Below are 23,888 nucleotides of genomic sequence, written 5' to 3'. Positions count from 1 at the left end.
GCAAGTTTTAAACGTTATTATAAACCCTTGCTCATCAGCAATATTTAAATGTTATTAGCCACTTGTATGGTATCTATGTAAATGTAGGTAACCTGTATGCTAGAGGCTAGCAAGGCCAAAGTCAGCTTTCTGCAACTCTAGTGAGATCTCAGTTTCCTGTAGGCATTCCTTTTATGTAACAAATCTTAAAGTGACTTTTCCTTCAAATTTGGACTATTCAATTCTAGATATAACTGACTTCCCATGAAGAGAGGCAGGTTGTAAGTTTTAAAAACTTACTTTTATTACTGTTATGACTCTGTACTTTCCATTTCTTTTTCATCTTTACTTGAGAATAAGTCCAATGGTCCATGCAACTAATATAATACTTGCAAAAGGAGGAGAGTAAAAAAAAAAAATAGCAAACTTCTCCCCAACTTTTTTTTCTTGCTAAACAACAGAACGTATACTTTTCTAAGATTGCTCTATTTTTTTTAAAACGTGAGTCTGTTTTACATCAAACGTTTTATATCACTTAATAAAATGAACTTTCATTATAACCACACTATCATCTATAAGATACTGCAATACCATAGAATTAAGTATTATTAGATACAAAGACATTCCCTTACATATGAAGTCCTATAGTCAAGAACTTGTTAATAAATAAGCTATCTTAAGAAGCTACCATCTATTACATAAATTTACTTTTGTTGTGATTCTGAAAGTACAACTACATTCAACTAACAGACACAAGGTAGAAGCCAGCACAACTGAAACAATTCTTTCACACAAGAGGAAACAGTCTTTTGGTTTTCTCTCTTTGGATACCTGATAGTTTATAAAACTTTGTTAAGATTTCCATATCCTGTTCATCAAAGAGCTTCAGATCATCTTCATTCTCAAAAACTGCTTTTAGTACCGTAAGAAAATTCCTAAGATAATACGGATGTTCTGAAAAATCAGAGGTCAAGTCCAAGTTACCACTACCCTGATTTACTTCTTCTGATTCATCATCAGCTGGCTCCAATTCTTCACAGGGCTCCAAAAAACCAGAATCATGAATGATTTCATTTTTTAAGTCAATGTGACCGTCCTTCTGAAGTGTTCTTGTGTTATCCTTTTCAGAATAAGTATTTACAGGACTATTACATTTCATACCCAAATTAGTTGGTGTGAAAGTATTTTGGGGCCTCTGAGTTTGGCCTTCTGAGACAGCAGTCATTATTACTTGATTATATCCAGTTGATTGTACTATACCCTCTCTACTTTTGCTACCCACAACTTCAAAATTCTTCTCTGTGTTAAGAATATTCTCTGAAGTTGACAATTTACTACTACAAGTTTTTTCTATAAAATCAAGTGTGGGTAATGATATTTCACATTCTTGGGTATCAGTCTGACTTTCATTTTCTAATATTTCTGTGTCTTCTAAGGTATATTTAGAAGCAGTACTTTCTTTATCAAGGCATCCAAAAGGCTTTTCAGAAACAAAAATATTTTCCTTTTGAGATCCACTTCCCAAAACCTGATCTTCATCCCCATCTGTGGCACAGTTGGCTTCTACTTGATTAACAATTAGAGGCATCAAACTTTGTGTCCTCAGAACTTCATGTTTCTCTAGTTTCTCATTTTTAGCTACCAATTTTCTAGCTTCTGCGTATCGTCTGGACAATTTTGATGACAGGCTTCCTAAGGGAATAATTTTCACTGTCTGATGTTTCAACTCTTCTCCACAGCTGCTTACTAAATTACCACTGTTCTTAAAGTATGGACTAGTTTTCTGTATCTTATCATTTTTTGCAGAATCACTTTTGATGGGGCTCAAATTTATCTGTGAAGGTAAAGATTGCTTTGAAGGTGTATACCCTGAGGCTGTTTTGGCTAAATTACCTGGAGATAGATTTGGATTTACTGAGCTTTCAAATTCTGCCGTATCAATTTTAATTACTTCATACTTGTTCTGCTGACACATTTCATCAATATGCCTATTTAAGTCATATCTTGGCACCATTTGACCACAGATAGGACAAGCAAGTTTGGCTGGGGGCACACTGTTAAAAAATGAAATAACAGAATTGGATTTGAATAGCCCTTTTTTAGCCCTGGTTTCATTCTTTTGATTTTTACTTTTTGACAAACTTTTACGAGGTCTTTTTCCTTCAGGAGATTTGTCTGACATTTTAAGAACAAGAAATTATACAACACATGTTGCTTCATAAAAAAGAGAGTAATGTTGACGTTCTAATTCCAAAGTGATAAAAATTGGAATTGTTTTGTTTCACGTTCTTTGCCTGGACAATTTCTTCTTCCTACAAGTAAAGAAAAGACTTATTAGAAACATCTAGTAATTTAACAAAAGGAAAGAGATGAAAAAAATCAAATGTTTTAAACACTGAATGGCTTAGAGGAAGGCCACTAGATAGGAGATAGAAAATTCTGCCTTTAGCCCCTAGTCTCATTCTGCCACCTACTAGTTGGCAGAAGTTGTGTGACTTCAGCAGTCTCTTTACCTAAGATTTTCTTTTTTAAAAAATATTTTTATTTCTTTTGTTTTTCTATCACCTGGATTTCCTCCAGCATTCCAACCCTTCCTTCCTCCCAGCGAGCATCCTTTATAACAAATAATTTTTTAAAAGAAAAAGAGGAAGAGAGAAAAATTTAGCAAACCTGATCAACAACACATTGAAAAAAATCTGTGTACCTCCTACATCTGCAAAGGAGTCAGAGGTAGTAAGACCTATTTTCTTATTAGTAAGAATGAGCTGGCCTGGGTGATCTCTAATATTATTTCCAATTCTAAAATTTAATGATCCGAGATACGAAAATCAAATTGTAAAAACAGGTGGCTTATTTGAAAGTTTTAAGAACCATAAACTGTTTCATTATATCATTAATATTTCTAAACTAAAACTGCATGATCATAATCAACAGGAACATTCTCTTTACATACCACAAATCAGTCACATAGACTTTCCCAAAAACTTTTCTTCTGTCCATTCTTTGGAACAGCACTGATGTAAAAGAGGAAATAAGAAATTTTTATTTTTCTTGCTCATGTTAATCTAGAATCCTTGTAAAAGCTTCCTGGTACAGCCTGCAGAACTGAAAGGTAGAAAGAGATGATCAGATATGAGTATTCTGTCCCCAGAATCCAGATAGCCCAAAGTATCCAAAATACTAATAGCTACACTTAACTATTCCTCTGAGTTCTCATACAATTAATTCTTACATAGGAATTCAGACTCCATAGGATGACTAAGAAAACAGGGTTCACAGTAATTTTGAATATTTCTCTAAATTAAGACACTCTTCTGGTCAGAGATGCAATCCTTTTCCTTTCTCATGTCAGCGAGGTGGCTAGGAGGCACAATGAGACCCAACTTCAAATCTACCCTTACTAGTTGTGTGATCATGAGCAAGTCACTTAACCTGTCTGCCTCAGTTTCTTCAACTGTAAAATGGGAATAGCAGCACCTACCTCCCAGAGTTGTGAGGATCAAATCAGATCTTAGCACAGTGCCTGGCATATAGCAGGGGCTTAATAAATGTTTATTGAACTGAACCAGCACATAGGCTTAATAAATGCTTTCTGACTTAACAAGAGAGCTAAATAGTTCCTTGTGTATACTTCCCTCTACTTCCAGTCGGGAAACATACCAAATATGTCTTTTTGCATTTACTCATTTGTATGAATGTTGTCTTCTTCCAGTAAAATTCAAGTTCCCTAAGCGAAGGGATTCCTTAATTTTTGTTTATTTCCCTAAGGACAAGCATACAGTAAATGTTTAATAAATGTTTATGGATTGACAGTAAGCTCGGAGCTGGACTCGGCCTAGTGGTCATCAAATTCAGCTTCATTTTACAGACAAGGAAACTGAGGATCAAAGAGGTCTCTCAGTTAATAGGCACGTGTAACACAATTCGAACCCAGTTTTGCTGACTCCAAATCCAGCTCTCTAAGCCCTACTCTACCTACCGGGTCTAGGTTGTATTGACTTATCAGGGTACGTATTGTCTCCCCGCCCCTCCCCCCAGCAGAGGGTAAACTCCTTGAGGGCAGGCATTGCTCCATTTTTGTCCGTCTCCCCCAGCCCAGCACAGAACAAAACACACAGCAGAGTCCTGCAAAGGCCCAGGATAATTACAAAAGCGCTGGGGGAGAGGCAGCCAAGCGGGTGGGGAGTGAGGTCGCCCGGTCCGTGTGCTCCCATCCCCCCATCCCGAGCTGCACACGGTCTCCTAGAACGCGCCCGATGCGCGCGCACCTCCCACTACTCCCCCCCCAATCCCTCCCGCCCCACCCCCCCGATCTGTCGCGAGGGAGGGGGCGATGAATTCTCCAAAAGCGCCGGGGTTAGAAGGGCCCGGAATCATCCGCCTTCTGCCTCGCGGTTTCCCTTTTCTCACCTGGTTCCGCGCTCCAATGCTCCCCAGACATCCTCAATCTATCTCTCTCTGGGCACCTTCGGCCGCGCAGGCACAACAGGAGGAGCGTCGAGCGATCGATCCCTTTTAAACCTTGGGTTGCAGGCTGGAGTTTTCCATTCCAGGTCAGCTGAAGAAAGTGTTCTGGTGACTGTCCTCTCCCTCTTCCTAAACAGCTGGGTGGGGCAGTGGATGGAGTGATGGGCATTTAATCCGGAAGACATAAATTCAAATCCAGCCCCAGCAAATGTAAAATGTCGGGATGACAATAATAACACCTACTTTCGGATTAAATGAGGTATTTGTAAAGTGCTTAACATAATAGGCCCTTAATAAATGCTTGTCTTACCTCGAGGTAATGAGTGCTTCGTACAGAAAAATATTCAGGCTGGACCTGGAGTTTAAATCCAGCCTCAGACACTTACAAATTGTGTTACCCTGGGCTAATCACTTAGCCTCAGTTTCCTCTGCTGTGAAATGGGGATAATGCTAGAATCTATCTCCAGGGTTGTGTGGATAAGATAAGCTATTTGTAAAGCGTTTCTTTCAACCTTAAAGCACTATATATGCCATGTATATTTTGTCCAAATACCACTCAGATATCCATGGCAGACCTAAGGATCACCTTCACTGCCTTGGGTTTGTTTTGCTATACCCTTTCAAAGTTGCTTGGGGTCCCGGATTTGAACATAGTCCTTTAGGGGATATCTCTACTTTACAGGTTTGTTTGGAGGATCAAACTAAGCCAAAAAATGTTTCCCAAGTGCTATGGAAGCGATCGCTAGTAGAGCTAGGCAGAATCGCTCATCAAGCCTGGCTTCCTAGCTCAGGGGTCTCCCAGGCTTGTACCTTAAAGGGGAAAGCAAAACCTAAACTTTTCTGCTTTTCACCCAAGTTTCAACATTACCTATTCTAACTAGAAACTTTTTAGTTCAGCTTGTTTAAATAAAGGCTGTGGCCCAACATTATCACGCTTATTTATAGTGGCAGCTAGTGGCTCAGCAGAAGTTGGACCTGGAGAAAGGAAACCCTGAGTTCGGATATGACCTCAGACACTAGCTGTATGACTGTTTCTTAATCTTTCAGTTTCCTAAACTGTAAAATGGAAATAATAGCACTTTCCTCCCAGGATTATTGTGAGAATCAAATGGGATATCTGTATTAGCACAGAGGCTGGCATATCATAGGCACCATTTAAATGCTTATTCCTTTCCCTCCAGACTCCTTTTTAACAGCATTGGAGAGGTTCTGCTGAGAATCAGCTTTAATATCAATTCAAACTACAGGTGTCTCCTGTACATTCCCTCCAGATCAGATTGTCAGAACTGTTTTTCATCACTAATCTCCAGTCTCCCTTATTAGAACATATAGGGGCTTACACTTGTAATTGGCTAAATTAAATTAAAACTATGGGAAGATGATGATTTAGATAGCACTACAACAGCCTACTTTTCCAATAGACTGCCACCCTGCTTTTAATTCACTTTCTTTTTTCAGTTCCCTCTGTTGTTACTCATTATCTTGTCCTCTATTGATCCCAAGTATGGATCGCTAACTGGTTTAATTTAGACCCCTCCAGGTTCAGGTGAGAACCCAACAATTTTGAAAACAAGGCAGTTTTCAAATCTATGAACTGAAACCTTCCCCAATAAAGTGCTCCAGAAGTGCATTCAAAGGGGAATAAAAAAAAAAAAGATTTTTGAAAGTGCAAAAACCACTCCTTGGTCATTCCCCCATCATGATCCCCATGTAAGTAGATTTGTGCTTTTCCAAAGCTATAGACTGTATTGCCTTGATCAATGATTTTGCACATGTCTACCATTAATTAAAGGCAAGTCTAGGTGAAGGTGTGGATGCATCAGTACAATACGTCACACTACTTTAAAAAAAAAATCCCAATTTTGATCATTTTATTGACCAGTAAAATAGTTTCATCTACAAAATGCCATCAATTTTGTACATCACCTCTAATCTCACCACCAGGTATGTTACTAACTCTGGCTTTAATTAACACCACCTCCCTCAGCCTCTCCCCTTTAATTGGAGGGTCCAGAGGGCAGAGTACCAAACTCCTCCCAAAGCTTTCCTTTAGAGAGGGCAGAAACTGGACTCTCAGCTCACTCCACTCTGCTGCTCCGCCTGGTTTCAAATCCAGGCAACAAGCTGCCCAACTGCCAGGAATCCCCTGGTGTCCTCCCCTCCTTGTCCTCCCACCCTGCTTTCCTGACTCCTTTTGTGTAGTTGTTCCCCCACCCCCCATTAGATTGTAAGCTCCTTGAGGGCAGGGATTATCTTTTTATTACCTGTATCCTCAGTGCTTGGCACAGTGCCTGGCACATAGTAGGGACCTGATAAATGTTTAATGGATTGGAAGCATCACTGCTTCACAAACATCTACAGGTTTAGTCTTCAAAACTTAAGAAACCACAAATATTTGCTATGAAGAAAAGAAAAATATATCCAAAATTTTATTAAGAAACAGGATGATGAAATCAGTATTTGCTTAGTTTAACATTTACATTATGATAAAATATGTTACAGCTTGAGTTTATGAACAGAAATTTCTTTTTTCTTCTTCTGCTTTTTTTGTGTTTTCTTGGCATCCTGTATTTGCATTTTCACTTGATCTTGTAATTGAGAAAAGAATGCTTGAGATGACTTCAAGGCCTTGTCTTTACCTTCATCCTGCAATAGGAAACAAAGCATGTATAAAAAGTATTTCTACAAAATAAAAGTTTCTTTTTTTACTTAATTGAAGGCGTATTAAAGGTCATGTAAAAAGTCATATACCTACACCCTAATAATAAATTCCTTTTTTTTTGATGGAGTTGCTACAGTATAATTTCTAAATATGGTGGATTTCTTTCTTGCTCTCATATATGTCTCCCGCTATTCCCCAACAAAAGAATTAGGCAAGCCATCACTACCACCAGAAATATAAATAAAAGCAAACACCAGTGAGTAGCTGATCTTACTTTGCAGACACAGAATAGGCTGTTATTTGTTTCAGGAAAGTAGGTTCATATAAACACAGCAATTTCAATATAGGAATCCAAATTTCATCAATTCTCAGTCTAAAACATTGAGAAATAAGTGTATGCAAGTGGGGGCATAGAAAGAGGCTATAAAAAGTCAATAAATTCAGCTTCTAAGTATTTAATCACTTTACTCTCTGAATCAAACACCAATAAACACTAAAATAAATAAATTTTGTGCTATATGAAACTGATCTTTTGTAGCTAGTTCTTTCTTTTAATTCAGTGACATGTTTTAGTGCAATTTTTCTTACAAGGAAGGAATAATTACAAACAATAAGGCCTGAAGGGCAAAAGAGCTGTACTAAGTTTTCAAAAAAATATTTGAAACAAAATATAACCAACCTAGCATGGTGAAAGTCGTAATTTAAGTCAATCAACAATCTACCTAGATTGCTACATCATCAATTATTCTGTTATAGCATATGCTGATTATATAATTAGAACTAAAAAGGAACTTAAATGCCATTGAAACTGACTCACCCAATAGAGGCAAAACGAATTGAAGCAAATATGTATTAAGGTCACCCAAACACAGCAGTCATCTTGACATATACTTTTACACAAATGCTCTCATTTAAAAAAAAAAAGGTATTTATGTTTCTAATCAGTCATATTCAGCCATGCCTTACCTTTAGTATAGAAGCTTTGCCTGCTTTAGTTAGTTTCTTTAATTGTGCAGATGCTTCTGCTTTGTCGTATTTTGTAGACTGTTCAGGCTTAGTTTTTGCTAACATTTTTTGCCGTTTTTCCTTTTCTCTTAATTTCATACGCTTACGATATTTCTTCTTTCTTCGTTCTCGTTTCTTGTCTGTGACAGATTTCTCTGCATCTGTTTTTATGTCCCCTGCCTTATTTTTCTCCTATAAAAACAGAAACAATACCTTTCATTCACCCTAAAAATTCAAGGAATAAGTAGAATCAAGTAATCTCATTTTACAGAAAAAGAAACTAAAATACAGTGATAAGAGCCTCATAATTCCAGAACAAATCAGTGACATAAATCTGATACGACATGTAGGCAGTCTTCCACATTATTAATGGACACATTCCAAAAGTTACTTTTAAAAAATTTATTTTTGAAAATATGAAGCACATTTTTCCGTGGAAACAATAAAATAAATTGGAGTTGGGCTCCCGGGCTGACCCACAATGTAGCTGAACTGTGATGATAATCAGTAAATCACTATCTATAATATATCAGTGGGAAAACATGCTTAAAATTCCAAATCAGGATACAATCTCAAAAGTAAGGATCAACCACATGCAGCTTCAAAGATGAAGTTTTGATAGAAGGACATGGGAACCAACAGCTGAAAACAGGATTCATAGTATCATAGATCTAGAACTTTAAAAGATTTTAAAGACCCTAATTTTGCAGTAAGAAAACTGAGGCCTAAGGAGGTTATGTGATTTGCCGAAAGTCACATCGGTAATAAGTGGCAGAGCTGGGATCTGAAGTGGTTTTTTTTTGATGCATGTAGGACCAGGGCTTGTGATGGAATGGAGCAAAGACCACCATCCCTCTGCCACATAGGCAAGGAATGGGAGTGAGAGTGCAGAGACAATGAGAATGGACTAGTTTCTTGGGCAGAGGCCAGCAGGACAGGTAACTCATTGTCTGAAGCAGCCATTCAAATATATAAAATATTTGTACATAAAAGAGATTACCTACATATATATATCTAGTATATCCAACTTTTAACCAGATTTTCTAATTCCATTATTAATGCCAGATTCCATTGTTAATAAAAGTTAAAAGGAAAAAAAAATCTCCTGGTAGATTTTTTTTACCAATGCAGTTGGCATGGGGTTATTTAGAATAATTTTTGTTATTGAAACGTAACAAAAAAAAGAAAGAAAGAAAGAAAGGTAACATCACAGATACAATTAAAATTGTATCTTTTTTTCCCTTGGTTCAGACCTGTGGACTCGGCTATCTTCTGTCTTCACTGACACAGATTAGTAATGCGCATTACTAAAGAGTTGCCAGAAACCCTGAGAAAATAAGTGACTGGCTTATAGTTACACAGCCTACCCTATATCAGAGGCGGGGCTTGAATAGGTCTTCCTGGTGCCAAGGCTGGCTGTCTACATACTATGGCTGTCCATATACTACAACTGCTGCCTCTTTATTAGTCTTTTAGGCATTTATGTACCATTTGATTTCTACTAGCTGCTTTTTAACCCTTTTCTATTCCTCTTGATAACCAGGAAAAAAAAAAGATTAAGATTTAAAGTTTAAATATTATATCACAATATTATCTGTGTGAACATCCCTAGAAAGGACAATAATGATGACATTATCATTATAGACATATAATCTACTATATAAACCTTCCCTTCACAAAGGAAATAAGCAAAAAACACATTCAAAAGCACAAATACCTAAATTACAAATGTGTAATTTATAAAACTGCATGTTCTCAATATTTGCTTCTTACCTTGATTTCCTCTGGAGCTAGGAGTGCTGCGTCACTAACATGTACTGGCGCTACTTCCTCCATAGTTATAGCAGGAAGATTAGAGACAATTTTAACCTCCGGAACAGGCTAGAAAATGAAATAACAGAAAATAACATTTTAGGAATCACTCTGAAAGTACAGAAGAGTAGTTACAATGTTATTGATCTGAAATCTTGTAAGGCATATGTGATGTAATGAAAATATACGTAAATGAAATAACATTCAGGTTAAATACTTTGATTACCTAAACTTCAATATGATCAGATCAAAATGGTCCTGATGAAATAATTGTGAAGTCATCACTTTTTGGAGACCTGCCCAAAGCCCATTTTTAGGAGGGAAAAGGAAAATCTAAGACATTACAGTCTTCAGATCCTGATGAGGTTTGTTAAGGAGGATATGAGAGATGACAGCTGACATCAGAGATCAAAGAAATATAGATTTAGAACTGGAAAGGACTTTAGAGGCCATCTAGTCAAGCTCTCTCATTTTATAAGTGCGTAAACTGAGGACCAATCAGTTTAATTTTGATATCTGAAAAAATGCCAGAATACATTTATCAATTTGCAAATACTCAAAAACAAACAAGAGAGTGGAAAGCAACCAAAAGGCAAACTTACTTTCTCTTACAACAGAAAGACATTATAAATGGGATCACACATTTTGCTTGGTCCAAGAGGTAAGAAGAAAGATGAATGAATGCACATGACAGGGAAGCAAATGAAGAATCTGAACATAAGGAATAAATTCCTAAAAACTAAAGCTATATGAACATGGAATGGGCTCCATCTTGAGACTGAGCATTATCACTACAAGTGTTTAAACAAATGCTAGTTAGGGACATCACTCACAAGAAGTGTCATAAGTGTCGAATCTAGGGAACACTTTGAGGAAAGCTGGGCCTTTGGATTGACAAAAAGTTAGATGAGTGGAATGGAGAGGTAAAAACACACAAGAATGAGCAAGAGCACAGTGTTAGGGAAAGGTAACAGGCACACTGGTGAGTAATACATGGTAACAAAACAGAGGCAAGGAAGCGGGGCAGTGAGCAGCAGTGGGATGTGAAAGGCAGGTAGGAGTTAGATTGTACAAAGTTCTGTGTATCAGACTAAGGAGCAAGTCATCTACAATTCACAAGAATCTTAAATCCTAATATACTTACAGGCTTAGGTGTAAAATGAAAGTCAGAAAGAGCATCCAGTTTTTGAAAGAGTGAATCCATCATCTTCTGAATTTCTACATGCTCTGGGTTTTCTTCTTCTTCTTTCTTTTCCTAAGATAATGAATTCGGTAACAAATCTCAGAACACAACAGTACCTGAGGATAGTTCCATTGTCCTAATAACAATTTTGGGCTTTTGTTTTAAGGGGCCCTTTAGGAGGCCCATTAACTGCTACATATAGACTGCCATCTGGTATCTAATTGCAAGTTATCTCTTTCGAAAATAGAGAATGTTACTGAATTTGACAATAGTTCACAAATTTCTCTATTTTCTCTACTGAAATCATTACCACAGTAAGGTCAGAGTGTCTCAAGTATGACTAGATAAGAAACAAACAGGAAGGTGAATGGCTATTTGCCTCCATGCTCTAACTCCAAATCATGACCCCAGTCGCTCTCAGTCGCTAAAACTTTAAAGAAGACTAGAATGGCTCAAGGACTAAATTGGAGTTTGGGCCTATTCTAGGAGGGAGGTGGGGAAGCTCAACTAAACCCAAACCCCAGATTAACTCCTGAGTAGACACAAAATTCTCTACCAGCTCCAAATTATAGAATGCCTTCAATCCCTACCAAATCTAGTAAACTTTCCCATTCCCAAGCAAAATCTGAACATTCTGCTAAGAAATTATATAATGAGAATTCATTCAGTTAGTATTTACTAGAATCACAAGTATATGACCTATCTGGTTAATTAATGAAGTTTTCTTTACATAATTCCATTTAGGTGTGTGTGGGGGGGAATCCCATATTCCATAGGAATAAGTTCATTTGGCTTGTTTTACAAACAGTATGCCAATTTTAAAAGTACCATTGAAAAGTTACAATTATAGATAAATAATATTGTTGTAACAATAAGATAGTTTCACTTATCCTAGGAAATTTGAAAAATAAAACCCTATTAAAAAGTATTTCTATTATCTCTCAGAAAACACCTTCAATAAAAATGTTATTTTTCTACCCAATTTAACTGGGTAGAAAACCTACCCAATCTAAACCACTACAAGAACGAAAAAGAAAATTCGTGAAAAGCCCTACTTTCTTTCTTTAATAACAAAGGATTTGTGCTACAAGGTTTCTTACCTGGTTAAGTTTGAGGTACTCCTGCTCATAAATTTCTGCAAGGCTCAATTTACTCTTTTCATGATCTAATGTTAAACGCTTCTTATATTCAAATGCCTCCTCCTTTGGTTTTTCTTTACGTACTACATCATCCCAAGCCTAAAAAATAAATAGGGGAATATCTTAATTCAATAATTTTATATTATGGTATAGCCTTCCTAAATTTGCAGGGAATATATACGAGGGAACAATTCATTTCTAAAACATGACTGTTTTACTGTGTTTCAACAGAAGCAAAAATAAATTCTTCCAAGATGTTAATAATACTTGTGCATAAAATACTATTAACACTCAGATTTCCCCATGAGAGCTTATTTAACATAAAGCCTGCCATGAAAAAACAACAACAACAAAAAATAATCAAGTATACTTTGTAAAGGGAAGAAAAAGTATTTCTTATACATTTTACATTAGGGAAGCAAAGATAGGTGAAGGGACATAAAGCTAGTTAAGCTTTATTTAAATGGTCCCAGAATAAGACCAATTAAATAAAACTTTTATTTACTAAATATAAAATGATCAGGTTATAAGATGTGTCTAGAGCAAGGATCCCTATGCTGTCTACTATAATCAGACTGATTTCAAAGTCCAATAGATGTCACTATCCACTCTTTCCCTAATGACATTATAGGGAGGAAACATATGGCTTCTAACCACATCCTGCTCCTTGTACCTCCTCAAAATTTAAAATATCAGCAAGGTATCAAAGCATGGAAATGGCTTGAACTGTTTCTCCTCATTTCACTCCACCCACACTAATCACAAAGAAATGAATGAATCTCCATAATAAAAAAGGTTGTAAAACCTTGTCTAAACTCAAATTTTTAGTGAAAAGTATATAAAAATATTTGAGAACTGTTAAAATAAACAAAAAATAAAGATCATTGCTCCAATCAACATTCAAAGAATCTTATATTCATTTCTGGAAATGTCAGTGCTATAAATGCAATCTCATTAACCTGATCTTTTATTCTTTGTTTGATGATATCCTCAAGTTGCAAAGTGGTTTCCTCAGTAATCACAGGTGCTACAAAAAAGAACATTAAATAGATTATTAAAATAATAAATATTTAACAACAATGCACTATTATTTTTAAAAATATCTCAATACCCACGCAGAGGTCCTTTCTATTGATCACAACGCCTTAGAAAAAGCAAAAGTCTTGTACCAGGACTGTCTGAACTAAAAATAAGTCCAAGCCGACTTTAAATCAACTGATGGAAGAAAGAGAGTCTACAGCAGGAGTCAAGTGAGTTGGACTATAGTTGATTTTGCTACTTTCAAGCTATAAAACTGTAGACTCTGGGCTTCAATTTCCTTGGCAATTAATAGGATAGCAATTAATAGATGGGAATACCACTTGCCCTGCCATCCTTAAAAGGTTCTCATGAGAATGAAACAGCAGTTGTGAAGGTACTTTTAAAAATTAAAGATCACTACACAAGATTTGTAAAATGCTATTTCCATTAACTAGTATAAAAGGTGTGACAAAAGTGAGACCTCTATCTGACCCCCGCAAAACCTATCCCCAAATAGCCAGAAAAGCATTTTTTCATGTGTGTACGTATATATGTGTGTGTATGTATGTAGTATGTATATTATCTTCACATAGGTGGTGTTTCTCAAGCTAATCACCTTCACAGACTATTCTATAATGCTGTCATTGTTTAAAACATTAAAAAAAAATTTGTTGGGGGAATTTCTGTTAGAGTCAACTTAAGAATCATTCACAATACATATTTTTTTTTTTATTACCCAACTTAATGACTTTCCTCATTCTCCTTGTGAAGATTCAAATGACTTTTGGCTATTTCCAAAAATCAGATTCATGTTCAAATGACAAGGATTTGACATCACTGGGGATCTTAAAGAATGTGACATAGGCTCATGGACAATTTTAAAAGAGGCTCCAAATATGTTTTAATTAGAATTACCAATGTTGTGATGAATACAAAGGATTCTAAAACCTTAAAAATATAAACACTTGCCTAAGTTCTATTTTTTTTTAAAACCAATATACCAGTTATAATATTTTACAATTACATATATCCAAAGCAAAAAACCTATAACATCCCAATGAAGACATTAAATTTTAAATTTGTATTGTCACATTATCAAATTATATATCACAATCTAAATAATTTCCCCTGTTATACAACAAAGAAGTATTAAACTCCAAAGCACAGTTTATCTGTAATAAAAGGCATTTACATAGCGCCTTAAGGTTTGCAATGTGGTTTTCATAAAAAACCATTATCTAATTTGAGCCTCACAGCAACCCTGGGCTAAGCATTACATGTACCTACATTTTTACAGATGAACAAAGTGAGGCTGAAAATGGTTATTTGATTTGCTCAGGGTTACACAGTATTTGAGAAAGGATTCAAACCCAAGTCTTCACGATTTAAAATCCAACACTTTGTCCATATTATGCTGCCTCTTAGTTTAATGTAATATGTTTGTATTTACAGGACAAATGAGCATCATTTTGGGCCATGGTAAGAGAAAGGCAAATTTTCTTCCATATCAGCAACTTCTGGGTCATGAACTAGCCAACCACTCACGCCAGGAGATTCTTCTTGTTGCTTAAGGGGAAATAATGGTGTTTTATGTCTAGAAACCCTACAAATTAGCCACTTACTTCATTCATTCTTTGTTAAGACACTCCTTTCCCCTAAATGTACAGGGCTTTAGCCCTCAGTTATCCTCACAGGCCGATGTCAGAGATTACTAACATAACTGGAGAGTTAGAAGGGACCACACTGGCCACCTACTCCAACATCTCCCTAAAATACCTGGCAAGTAGTTGTCCAGCTTTTACTTGAAGATGTGCAAGGAGGGGGAATCCACCACTTCTTAAACCAGTGCATTCCAATTCTGGATAGCTTTAATTGTAAAGAAGGTTTTTTCTGATATTAACCTTAAATTTGTTTCTTTCCAATCTCTCCTATTGCTCCTGGTTCTTCTATGGGACCAAATGCAGCAAGTCTAATCCCTATCCCACGTGACAGTCCTTCAAATACTTGAAGACATCTCCTCTCAAAATTTCTTCTTCTCCAAGCTAAACACCTCCAATTTCTTCAACTGATTTTCATATGATATGGACTCAAGGTCCTTCACTATCCTCCTATGAATACTCTCCAGTTAAGCAATGTACTTTTTAAGCCATAGTGCCCAGAACTAAACACCGTATCCCAAAAGAGGTCTAATGAGGGCATAGTACAGCAGGGCTATCATCCCCCTCTTCCTGGAATCTATGGCTTTTAATGCAGCCCATGATCATGTTTGCTTCCTTGGATGCCACATCACAGTGCTAACTCACACTGGCCATGCAGTCCATCAAAACTCCTAGATCTTTAACAGAACTATGGTATAACCATGCTTCTCTCATCTTTTACTTATGAAGCTAATTTTTTATACCCAGGTGCAAGATTTATTTCTATCAAATTTTATCATATAAGATTCAACTCAATAAAGCACTGGATCTGGAGTTAGGAAGATCTGAGTTCAAACTCAACCACAAACACTAATTATGTAATCCTGGCAAGTCACTTCGCCCATCTGCTTCACTTCCCTCATTTGTAAAAAGGGGATAGTAATAGCATCTACCTTCCAGAGTTGTTGTGAGGATCAAACAAGACAGTTGTAAAGACTTATTAAATCACTCCCCTGTTTATAGAGGAGGAAGCTGATGCCCAGGGATGTGAAGTAATGCTAAGGTTCACATAGGTAGGATTAAGCATCATTCACTATTTAGAAAATAAATGTTAAATTCCTTATTAAATATTATCTTAAATATGGCACATAAACAAATATCAAAGTACAAAGAATACATTTACCCATCCTGACTGCATGGTCAAAGTGCAATGTTTCTTCTAGAAGGCTGTTTTCTGGTCTTTTTTGTCCTGTCACTTCCCCTTGAAGCTGCCAGGGTTTCTGTTCCAACAACTCTTTCTCTAAAGATTTAATTCTTTCTGCCATCTGAGAATAAATGGAGAAAAATACTTATTTCATTACTTCGTATTTCATTGCACTGGTGGGATAGGCTCCATAAATACTGGCCTCTGAGAGGGGTGGTTGCCAATCTGGGGAAAACTCTCTGAACGTCTAGACCAGGCAATGGACAAGACTGGACCTACTCTATCTTCCCAGCTTGGCAGTATCTACCAGAACTTGTGCAGGCATAGCCTTCAAGACCACATGGGTGACCTCCATGCATTAGAAGAAGACTTCAGTGACTTAAGAAAATATTATATTAATATTCATATAGTAATAACAGATTGCATTTATATACCACTTTAAAGTTTAAAATAACTTTATATACATTTTCTCAACCAACATTAAGAAATGACAAGACACAGCTATTACAAATCAAATGTTTTGCTTCTTTGTACAATATATATTGAGTGTACATTACCTTCTCCTGTCTTTGCTCAAAAGAGGATTTTACTCCATCAGAAGTATTCTTTTCACTGAAAATATCTGTGTCTTTGGTTTCTTTGTCATCAGGCAAAGCAAAGGTTACTCTTTTCCCAACTTCATGTTGTTTATTCTCATTTTCTTCAGTTTCATCATCTTCATCCCTAAACCATCACAACATTTAGCAAAGGAAATACTATTTACATGTATCTTCTGTGAAAGGAAAAAAAATTCTTTTCCAATAATAAAGCTTTTCCATTTTAAATACACCACACCCAACAATCTAACAAGTTTCCTATAGTTTCAAAGTCATGAAAACTTATAAAAACTCAAGAAGGAATCATTTTAAACCAATTTGTACGTAGCTTAAAAAAAAAGAATTCATAATATTCACTTAATATATTAATATTCAACAACATTCATTTAAACAAATATATTCAAATTGCAAACTTACTAGTTCATAATTTCTAATAACTGATGGCATAATGTTGACGTTAGTGATTTTTATTAAAAATAGGAAACAAATCAAAGAACTGTATAGCAAAACTATAAGCTATTATAAAGCCCTCCCTCCTCCCCCATCTACACACTGAGATAAATATGGGTTCTATAGGGTTAAATTAACATCTTACAATAATAAAGTAATACCTTCCTAACTGAAGCATATGACAACTCCTCTTATAACTACACAAAAATTGATGGACAAATTACATTACACAATTTAAAAAGGATGATTCAAAATGCTTACTCTTCAGAAATTTCTTCCTCTTCTTCGAGATCAGTATCCTTATCCTCATCTTCATCTTCATCCTGACCCAGTTCATCATTATCACTTGCTGTGTCTTCACTTTCAACCGGGTCAAAGAAATCTTTGTATTTTAGGTTTCTGGAACTTTTACCTGACTAAAACAAAACATTTAAACCTTCTGCTTAAGGCCAGAAAATGATTTTAAAAGATAAGCTTTTTAAAAGCTCTTTCTACATGCTGAAGATTATTTTCCAATAAAAGTTAAAAACTGAAATTAGCATTTACAAATAAAAGAAAAATACTGCCTGCAGTTCATTCATTTATTTTTAAGCATATAGAAATATTTAAATTTGGTAAGAGAGAACAGAATTCTATATCTCAATATAAGAAAGATCAATTGATAAGCATTTACTGTGTTACACATTAGGAATATAAAAACAGAAATTAAACAGTCTCTGCTCTCAAGGAGCATACAATATATTAAGGAAGACAAAAGGTACATGAGTGTATACGTATATTATGCACATGTACATACAAAATAAATAGAAGATCATGGTTGGGGAGGGGAAATACACTAGCAGCAGACAGCATTAAAGATTTCATGTAGAAGATCTAAGTTTTGAAAGGAACAGAGAATTCTAACAGGCAGAGGTGAAAAGGCAGTGATTGTAAGAGAGGGGACAGCTTGGACAGGGGCATATTGTATCATACATGAGAAAACAGCAAGGTCGGTAAGTAGGGGAATATAAAAGGCAGTTTGGGTCCAGGTTGTGAAAGGTCTCGAGGACCACATGAAGGAGTTTGTATTTGATTTTAGATGTAATGAGGAACCCTTCAATTTACAGAGCAGAGGAGTGATACAGTCAGACCTATGCTTTAGGAACATCACTTCGGCAGCAACTAGAGGATGGAATGGTAGGGAAAGACTTGAAGCAGGGAAACCAATTGGGAGGCCACTACAATAGTAGAGACAAGAAACAATGAGGCCCTGAACTAGAAGGTGGCCTTATGGGTTGAGAGAACACTTTGGATCCAAGAGATGTTAAATGTAGAATTGACAAGTCTGGGCAACTGACTGGATATTTTGGATAAATGGGACTGAGAAGTAAAGGATGACTCTGACAATGACTCAAACCTGGGTGACTAGAAGGACAGTGATCTTCTGGACAGATACTGGAGAGTATGAAAGGAATAGGTTTAGAGGGAAAGATGAGAACAAAGATTAAGCACACCCATATCAAGTGTAAAAGAAATATTAAATGTACTTTAAAATTATTAAATGCTATATGCCCTAACCTTTCTATTTTGGTTGGTTGAGATTTAATGGGAAAGCTGAGTTTTATGAGAATATATACTTATAACTTACATAGCAATAAGATGGATTAGGATAAGAAAGTGATGAGTTCCATGAAAAATTTTAGGTCATTTTTATTTGCTTTAACATAACTGAATTATTCACTTGAGCACCAATGAACTGTGAGAAAGGAAGCCCTTTTTATATTAAAGATACTTTAAATATCCATTTTAAAAAAGGGCAAAACCTAATCATTAGACAAAAGAATACCTTTACTTTTTTTGGAGAGTCTGTAAATAGTTCACCATCTTCATCAGAAATAATTTCTTCAAAATAATTAACGTCACCTTCATCATCTTCCTTTTTTTCTTTCTCCTCTTTTTCCATATCTTCCAAAAAGGACTCCATTTCAGACAATTTGAAAAATTTATCATCTACTATGGATTTCTCTTTTGATTTAATAAATACTTTTGGCTTCTTGTTTTGACGTTCCAGTTTATCAATATCAAAGTCAAGGTCAGAATCCTCATCACTAAAATCTGAACTTTTCTCTACCTCAACTTTATATAACTTTTTATTTCTCTTAATTTCTTCTTTAAGACCATCATTACCTAGATCTGACTTTTGCTCTAGCTCTAAATTCTGTTCTATTTCCTCCTCATCAATATCCATCTCTGAGTCAACCTCTTCACTCTCGGGGAGAAGAGAGAGTTCCTTGTCTTTAACGTTTCCATTAACAGCTTTCTTAAAGTACTGTAAAACTGGTTCATTCTGCAATTCTAGTTGCTGCCAAATCTGCTCATCATCAAAGTTTTCTATCACCAATTCTTTTAGAGGGCTCCCAAGAATGACATCAGTCTTCAATGCTTTATGTAAATCATAAAGTGCTTTTGTTAAAGATGTAAAATTTATAGCCAATCCATCTTGAACACTATCAAGAGAGGAAAAGGTTAATGAATTTAAAATAATACCTTCCACATTTTTATAGTCACAATTTTTTTTAGCTTTTATTTAGTATTTTATTTTTCTCGTTTTAAAACTTTTGAGTTCCAAATTCTCTCCTTTCCTCCCTCCCCAGCCCCCCTCATTGAGAAGGGAAGCAATTGGATATAAGTTACACGTGTAGTCATGCAAAACAAATCCCTAATAGTCATGCTGTGAAAGAAAACATAGACAAAAAAACCTCAAGAAAAATAAAGTTCAAAAAAAAAAAAGTATGCTTCAATCTGTATTCAGATATCATCAGTTCTTTCTCTGGGGGATGGAATCCTAATAAAGCTGCTCCCAGCCCCAATATTCTAACTTCCTTATGGACCCCACTGAACAGCAGGTATGTCCTGATTTAACTACACAATCTGACTTTAACCACACCACAGGCCCCCAGACTCAATATAGCCACTGACTCTAGCTAGCCACTGCGCCCAGATCCAATTCATATATTTGAATATACTCAATCACAATCACATCAACCAGTTAGCCCAAGACAGGACCACAATACCTACCTATCCATCTTGACCAAACAGGACCACGATAGCTAGCCAATCGGAGTGCAGCACGATGACAATGTCTGACCCCCGAACCACAGAAGGGATCCCTCCACATTACCTAATCCCTTAACAAATCCTTCCTGCCTTTTTAATATTCAAAATTTCTATTACGTAATTACATCTTTACCCTACAAAAAATCCATCTTGCTTTCACTAAAGTTGCTGGTTCCTCTTGGAACCTTGCCTACTTCATGAGAGATGCCAATCCTCAATGAATGCCTGTACTTATATTAGAGGTGGGAATTCTTTGAGATAGTGCCACCACAACACAACATGAAACCAAAACAGTTTTTGGTGTCCCTGGGTGGGCAGAGTACCAGATCCCATCCCACGAGACTAAACCAACCACAATATGGGGATGGATAACATTTTTCATCATAAGTCTTTCAGAGTTGACTTTGATCATTGTATTGCTGAGAATAGCTAAGTCATTCATAGCTGATCATCTTAATATATTGCTGTTACTTTGTATATAGTACAATCAGCCCATGAAAGTCTTTCCAGGTTTTTCTGAGAGCATCCTGCTCATCATTTCTTATAGTACAACAGTTTTCCATCATAATCACATACCACTTGTTCAGCCATTCCTCACTGATGGGTTTCCCCTCAACTTTTAATTCTTTACTCCCAGAAAAGAGTTGTATACCCTCAATTTTTAAAAATGGATTAAACATAATCACATGCCCACATCATTTTACTGAGTAGTAAAATTAAGAGAAATTTTTCTACTCAGTAACTTATTGTAAAAGTTTGTTGAGGATGTTAAAAAAATCTACAATAAAACTGAGTTTGGAAATAAGTAAAAGATTCAATTATTCATGCCACCCTTGCCCCTATTACCATTATTCTAGCTAATTGATTTGTTGAGGATCTATACTACTCCAATCCATCTTCTACTCAGCTATCAAAGCGATCTTTCTAAAGAGCAGACCTGACCACATCACTCCCTTAGTCAATAAACTCCAATGGGTTTCTATTACCTTCAGGATCAAATATAAAATCCTCTTGTTTTTAAAACCCTTCATAACCTAGCTCCTTCTTACCTTTCTAGTCTTCTTACACCTTACTCCCTTCCACATACTCTATGATCCAGTGACTCTGGCCTCCTTGTTCTTCACACAAAACACTCCATACTCCTTGCATTTTCCCTGGCTGTCTTCCATGCCAGGAAACTTCTCTCTACCAATCTCTATTTTCCATACAGTTGTTTGCATGTTGTCTCTCCCTAATCCCCCACCCCCGTTAGATTGAGTTCCTTGAGGGCAGGGATTATGTATGCCTTTCTTCGTATCTCCATTGCTTAGCATAGTGCCTGACACATAATACATGCTTGATAATCATGAGCTGTTGTCATTGTCATGCACAGAAGTAGTGTGTTTGTAAGACATGTACAACATATAAAATGTTAAAATAATGGTGGCCTTATCATTAATGTACATATTCTGTATACTGTAGAGGTTACAACCCATCTAAGCCTTTTTGTCCTTTGCAATTCTTAAATGTGTCATCCATTAAATCTTCCAAAGGTCTAGGATGCTTGCCTTAACAAAGTATAATTGCTAATACTTAGGCCTCTTACCTTACTTACAGATATAATGGAACTTAGACTCTCAGGATTGGAAGAGACATCCAGGCATCTAGTCCAACCTACACCTGAACAGAAATCCCCACTACAATATGACAAATGGTCACCTAGACTCCACTTGAACTTCTCTGGTGGTAAAGAGCTCACTACCTTCTGAGAAAGTTCATTCTACTTTGGCCAGCTCTGGTATTTAAGTTTTCTCTCTTCACCTTTTACCTACTGTTTCTAGTCTGGTTCTCTGGTGTCAAGCAAAATAAATCTAGTCCTTGTTATACAACAGCTTAAGACAGCTGACATTTACTCAATGAATCTTCTCTAGACTAGATAGCTCTAATTCCTTCAATTAACCTTTGTATGTCATTATCAAGTCTCCTCTTCTGAACACACTCCAAGATAGTGGGGGTTCTCTAAATTCTTAAACTCAGGTACTGCTTCCTCAATAGAATTACAGAATCTAAAGGCAGAAATGGAAGTAAGGGAGCACACCAAACACACTGTGCCTTGGACCAAGAAATCCTTTCATTACATTATGGAAAGGCTCTGCATGAAAACTTCCAGTAACAAGGAACCCATTACCCTTTCAGGAAGACTATTCCACTTTTAGACAGTTCTATTAATTAGGCTGTATTTCCTTATATCACGTTCAAATCTGCCTTTCTGCCACTAGAACCCATTACTCCAAGTTCTGCCTTTTGAAACCAAAGGGAACCAATCTATTTTCTTGTCTACATGAAAGATCTTCAAATACTTGAAGGGCAAACCCCAACCGTTTACAAAGATCTCAAACTGGCGATGAGACCCTTGAAAACTGCTATAAGCAAATTTAGCAGGACTGATTGATCCAACTGGTCTGTCTGGTGTGTTCAAAACGCTTTGTAATCTGCCCCCTCTACTTTTCCAGTCTTCTTACATCTTCCCCCTTCCCCCAGGTATTCTTTGATCCAGTGACTCTCTCTGTCCCTGACCACGGTCATTCTCACTGGCTGGTCCCCAAGCCTGGAATTCTCTCCTGCCCCCATCTCAATCTGCTTCATCTACCTTCAAGTCCTAGCTAAGTCTCACCTTCTACAGGGAGTCTTTCCCGTTCACTCCACGCCTTCCCTCGGTTGATTATCTACCACCTGTATATTGCTTGTTTGTACACAGTTGTTGGCACTAGATTGTGAGATCCTTGAGAGCAGGGGCTGTCTTTTGCCTTTCTTTGCATCTCCAGTGCTTGGCAAATGTTTATTTGCTGAAATGCCCAAATACTACTGTCACGAGGGGTCTGGTGGTGACCCTTGGCGTGAGAGCAAAATCACTGGTCTAACTGCCCAGACTAGACTGTCGCAGCGCTTGGCCTCCAAGCAGACTGCTATGCTGGGGTAACAACGATAAATCATCTTTTCTCCCGCCCCACACCACGGCCAGATGAGCCCGGGGGAAAGGGGCGAAACCGAGAGCTGAGGCCTCCTGGCCTCCTCCACGCCGACTTCCCCCGGAGCTCTCGCACATCAGGATGCTTACGTGAGGAACTGCTCCGGGTGAGCCGTGGAAGTGCCTAGCTCCTTCAGACAGTGCTCCAGTGTCTGCTGGCGCCTACCCCGTAAACTTTTCTTCTCCGACATCTTGGCCAGTCCAGGTCTCACATGGAGCGGAACAGGAAACTCCGGAAACCGCTCAACTAAGAAGCCTATCCGTCCCGAGAGAACTTCTGACTATGGGACGAGGGTTCCACAACACACAAGTTCCTCCCTCCTTCTCTGGCCTCAGTTCAAGACCTATTGCCGCGGCGCCTGCGCTACAGAAAGAAGAGCCCGAGGGAAGTCACTGCGAAGCCGTTCGTAACAAGGGCCACTACTGCTTATCAGGCTGGGTGGAGAGTCTTTAGTATTAGAAAATCCCATTGCAAGCGCGGAATGGTCGTTAGATCGATTTTGAACTTTGTTCTCTGCAAGACTGTCAATAAAGTTGAAGTTGAAAGCCGTCGGAGTAGCTCGACCTATCATAGACAGCCGAGCCTGCCTCCTCGTAGACGCTCGACCAATCGCAGGAGTCGCACGCGCTC

At 37.1% G+C, this 23,888-nt stretch overlaps 2 protein-coding genes across 5 annotated transcripts in view; both read right to left on the bottom strand.

Moving 5' to 3' along the window:
* The window catches only part of FAN1 (FANCD2 and FANCI associated nuclease 1), a 43,200-nt gene extending 38,773 nt beyond the window's left edge, over positions 1-4,427 (bottom strand). The window contains exons 1-3 of one of the 3 annotated variants that reach the window (XM_027851735.1): positions 4,390-4,427; positions 2,933-3,084; positions 811-2,291 (exon numbers count right to left, since the gene is read on the bottom strand). In XM_027851735.1, coding sequence (XP_027707536.1) covers positions 811-2,161 — 1,351 coding nt within the window. In that variant the 5' untranslated portion in view covers positions 2,162-2,291; positions 2,933-3,084; positions 4,390-4,427. Of the gene's footprint in view, positions 1-810; positions 2,292-2,932; positions 3,425-4,389 lie in introns of those variants that run through there. The other 2 variants (XM_027851737.1, XM_027851736.1) reach the window with 2 other exon arrangements.
* A 2,433-nt stretch (positions 4,428-6,860) lies between these two features.
* Positions 6,861-23,781, bottom strand: MPHOSPH10 (M-phase phosphoprotein 10). 2 transcript variants are annotated; one of them, XM_027852235.1, is made up of 11 exons: positions 23,348-23,781; positions 18,980-19,640; positions 17,416-17,570; positions 16,666-16,831; positions 16,088-16,229; positions 13,207-13,274; positions 12,209-12,346; positions 11,070-11,180; positions 9,887-9,994; positions 8,075-8,305; positions 6,861-7,092 (listed from the first exon to the last, which is right to left on the bottom strand). In XM_027852235.1, exons 1-11 carry the CDS (start codon positions 23,446-23,448, stop codon positions 6,943-6,945), a joined length of 2,031 nt encoding a protein of 676 aa, XP_027708036.1. In that variant the 5' UTR covers positions 23,449-23,781; the 3' UTR covers positions 6,861-6,942. The 2 variants fall into 2 exon arrangements, with proteins under 2 accessions (XP_027708036.1, XP_027708037.1); XM_027852236.1 differs by having other exon boundaries at positions 18,986-19,640.
* Between the last annotated feature and the right edge of the window lie 107 nt (positions 23,782-23,888).

Source organism: Vombatus ursinus, unplaced genomic scaffold (assembly GCF_900497805.2).
Source record: "Vombatus ursinus unplaced genomic scaffold, bare-nosed wombat genome assembly UNPS02009205.1, whole genome shotgun sequence".
In the NCBI taxonomy this organism is placed as follows: Eukaryota; Metazoa; Chordata; class Mammalia; order Diprotodontia; family Vombatidae; genus Vombatus; species Vombatus ursinus.
Note: the sequence above shows the minus strand (reverse complement) of the source record. Positions and strands in the feature narration are given on the sequence as shown.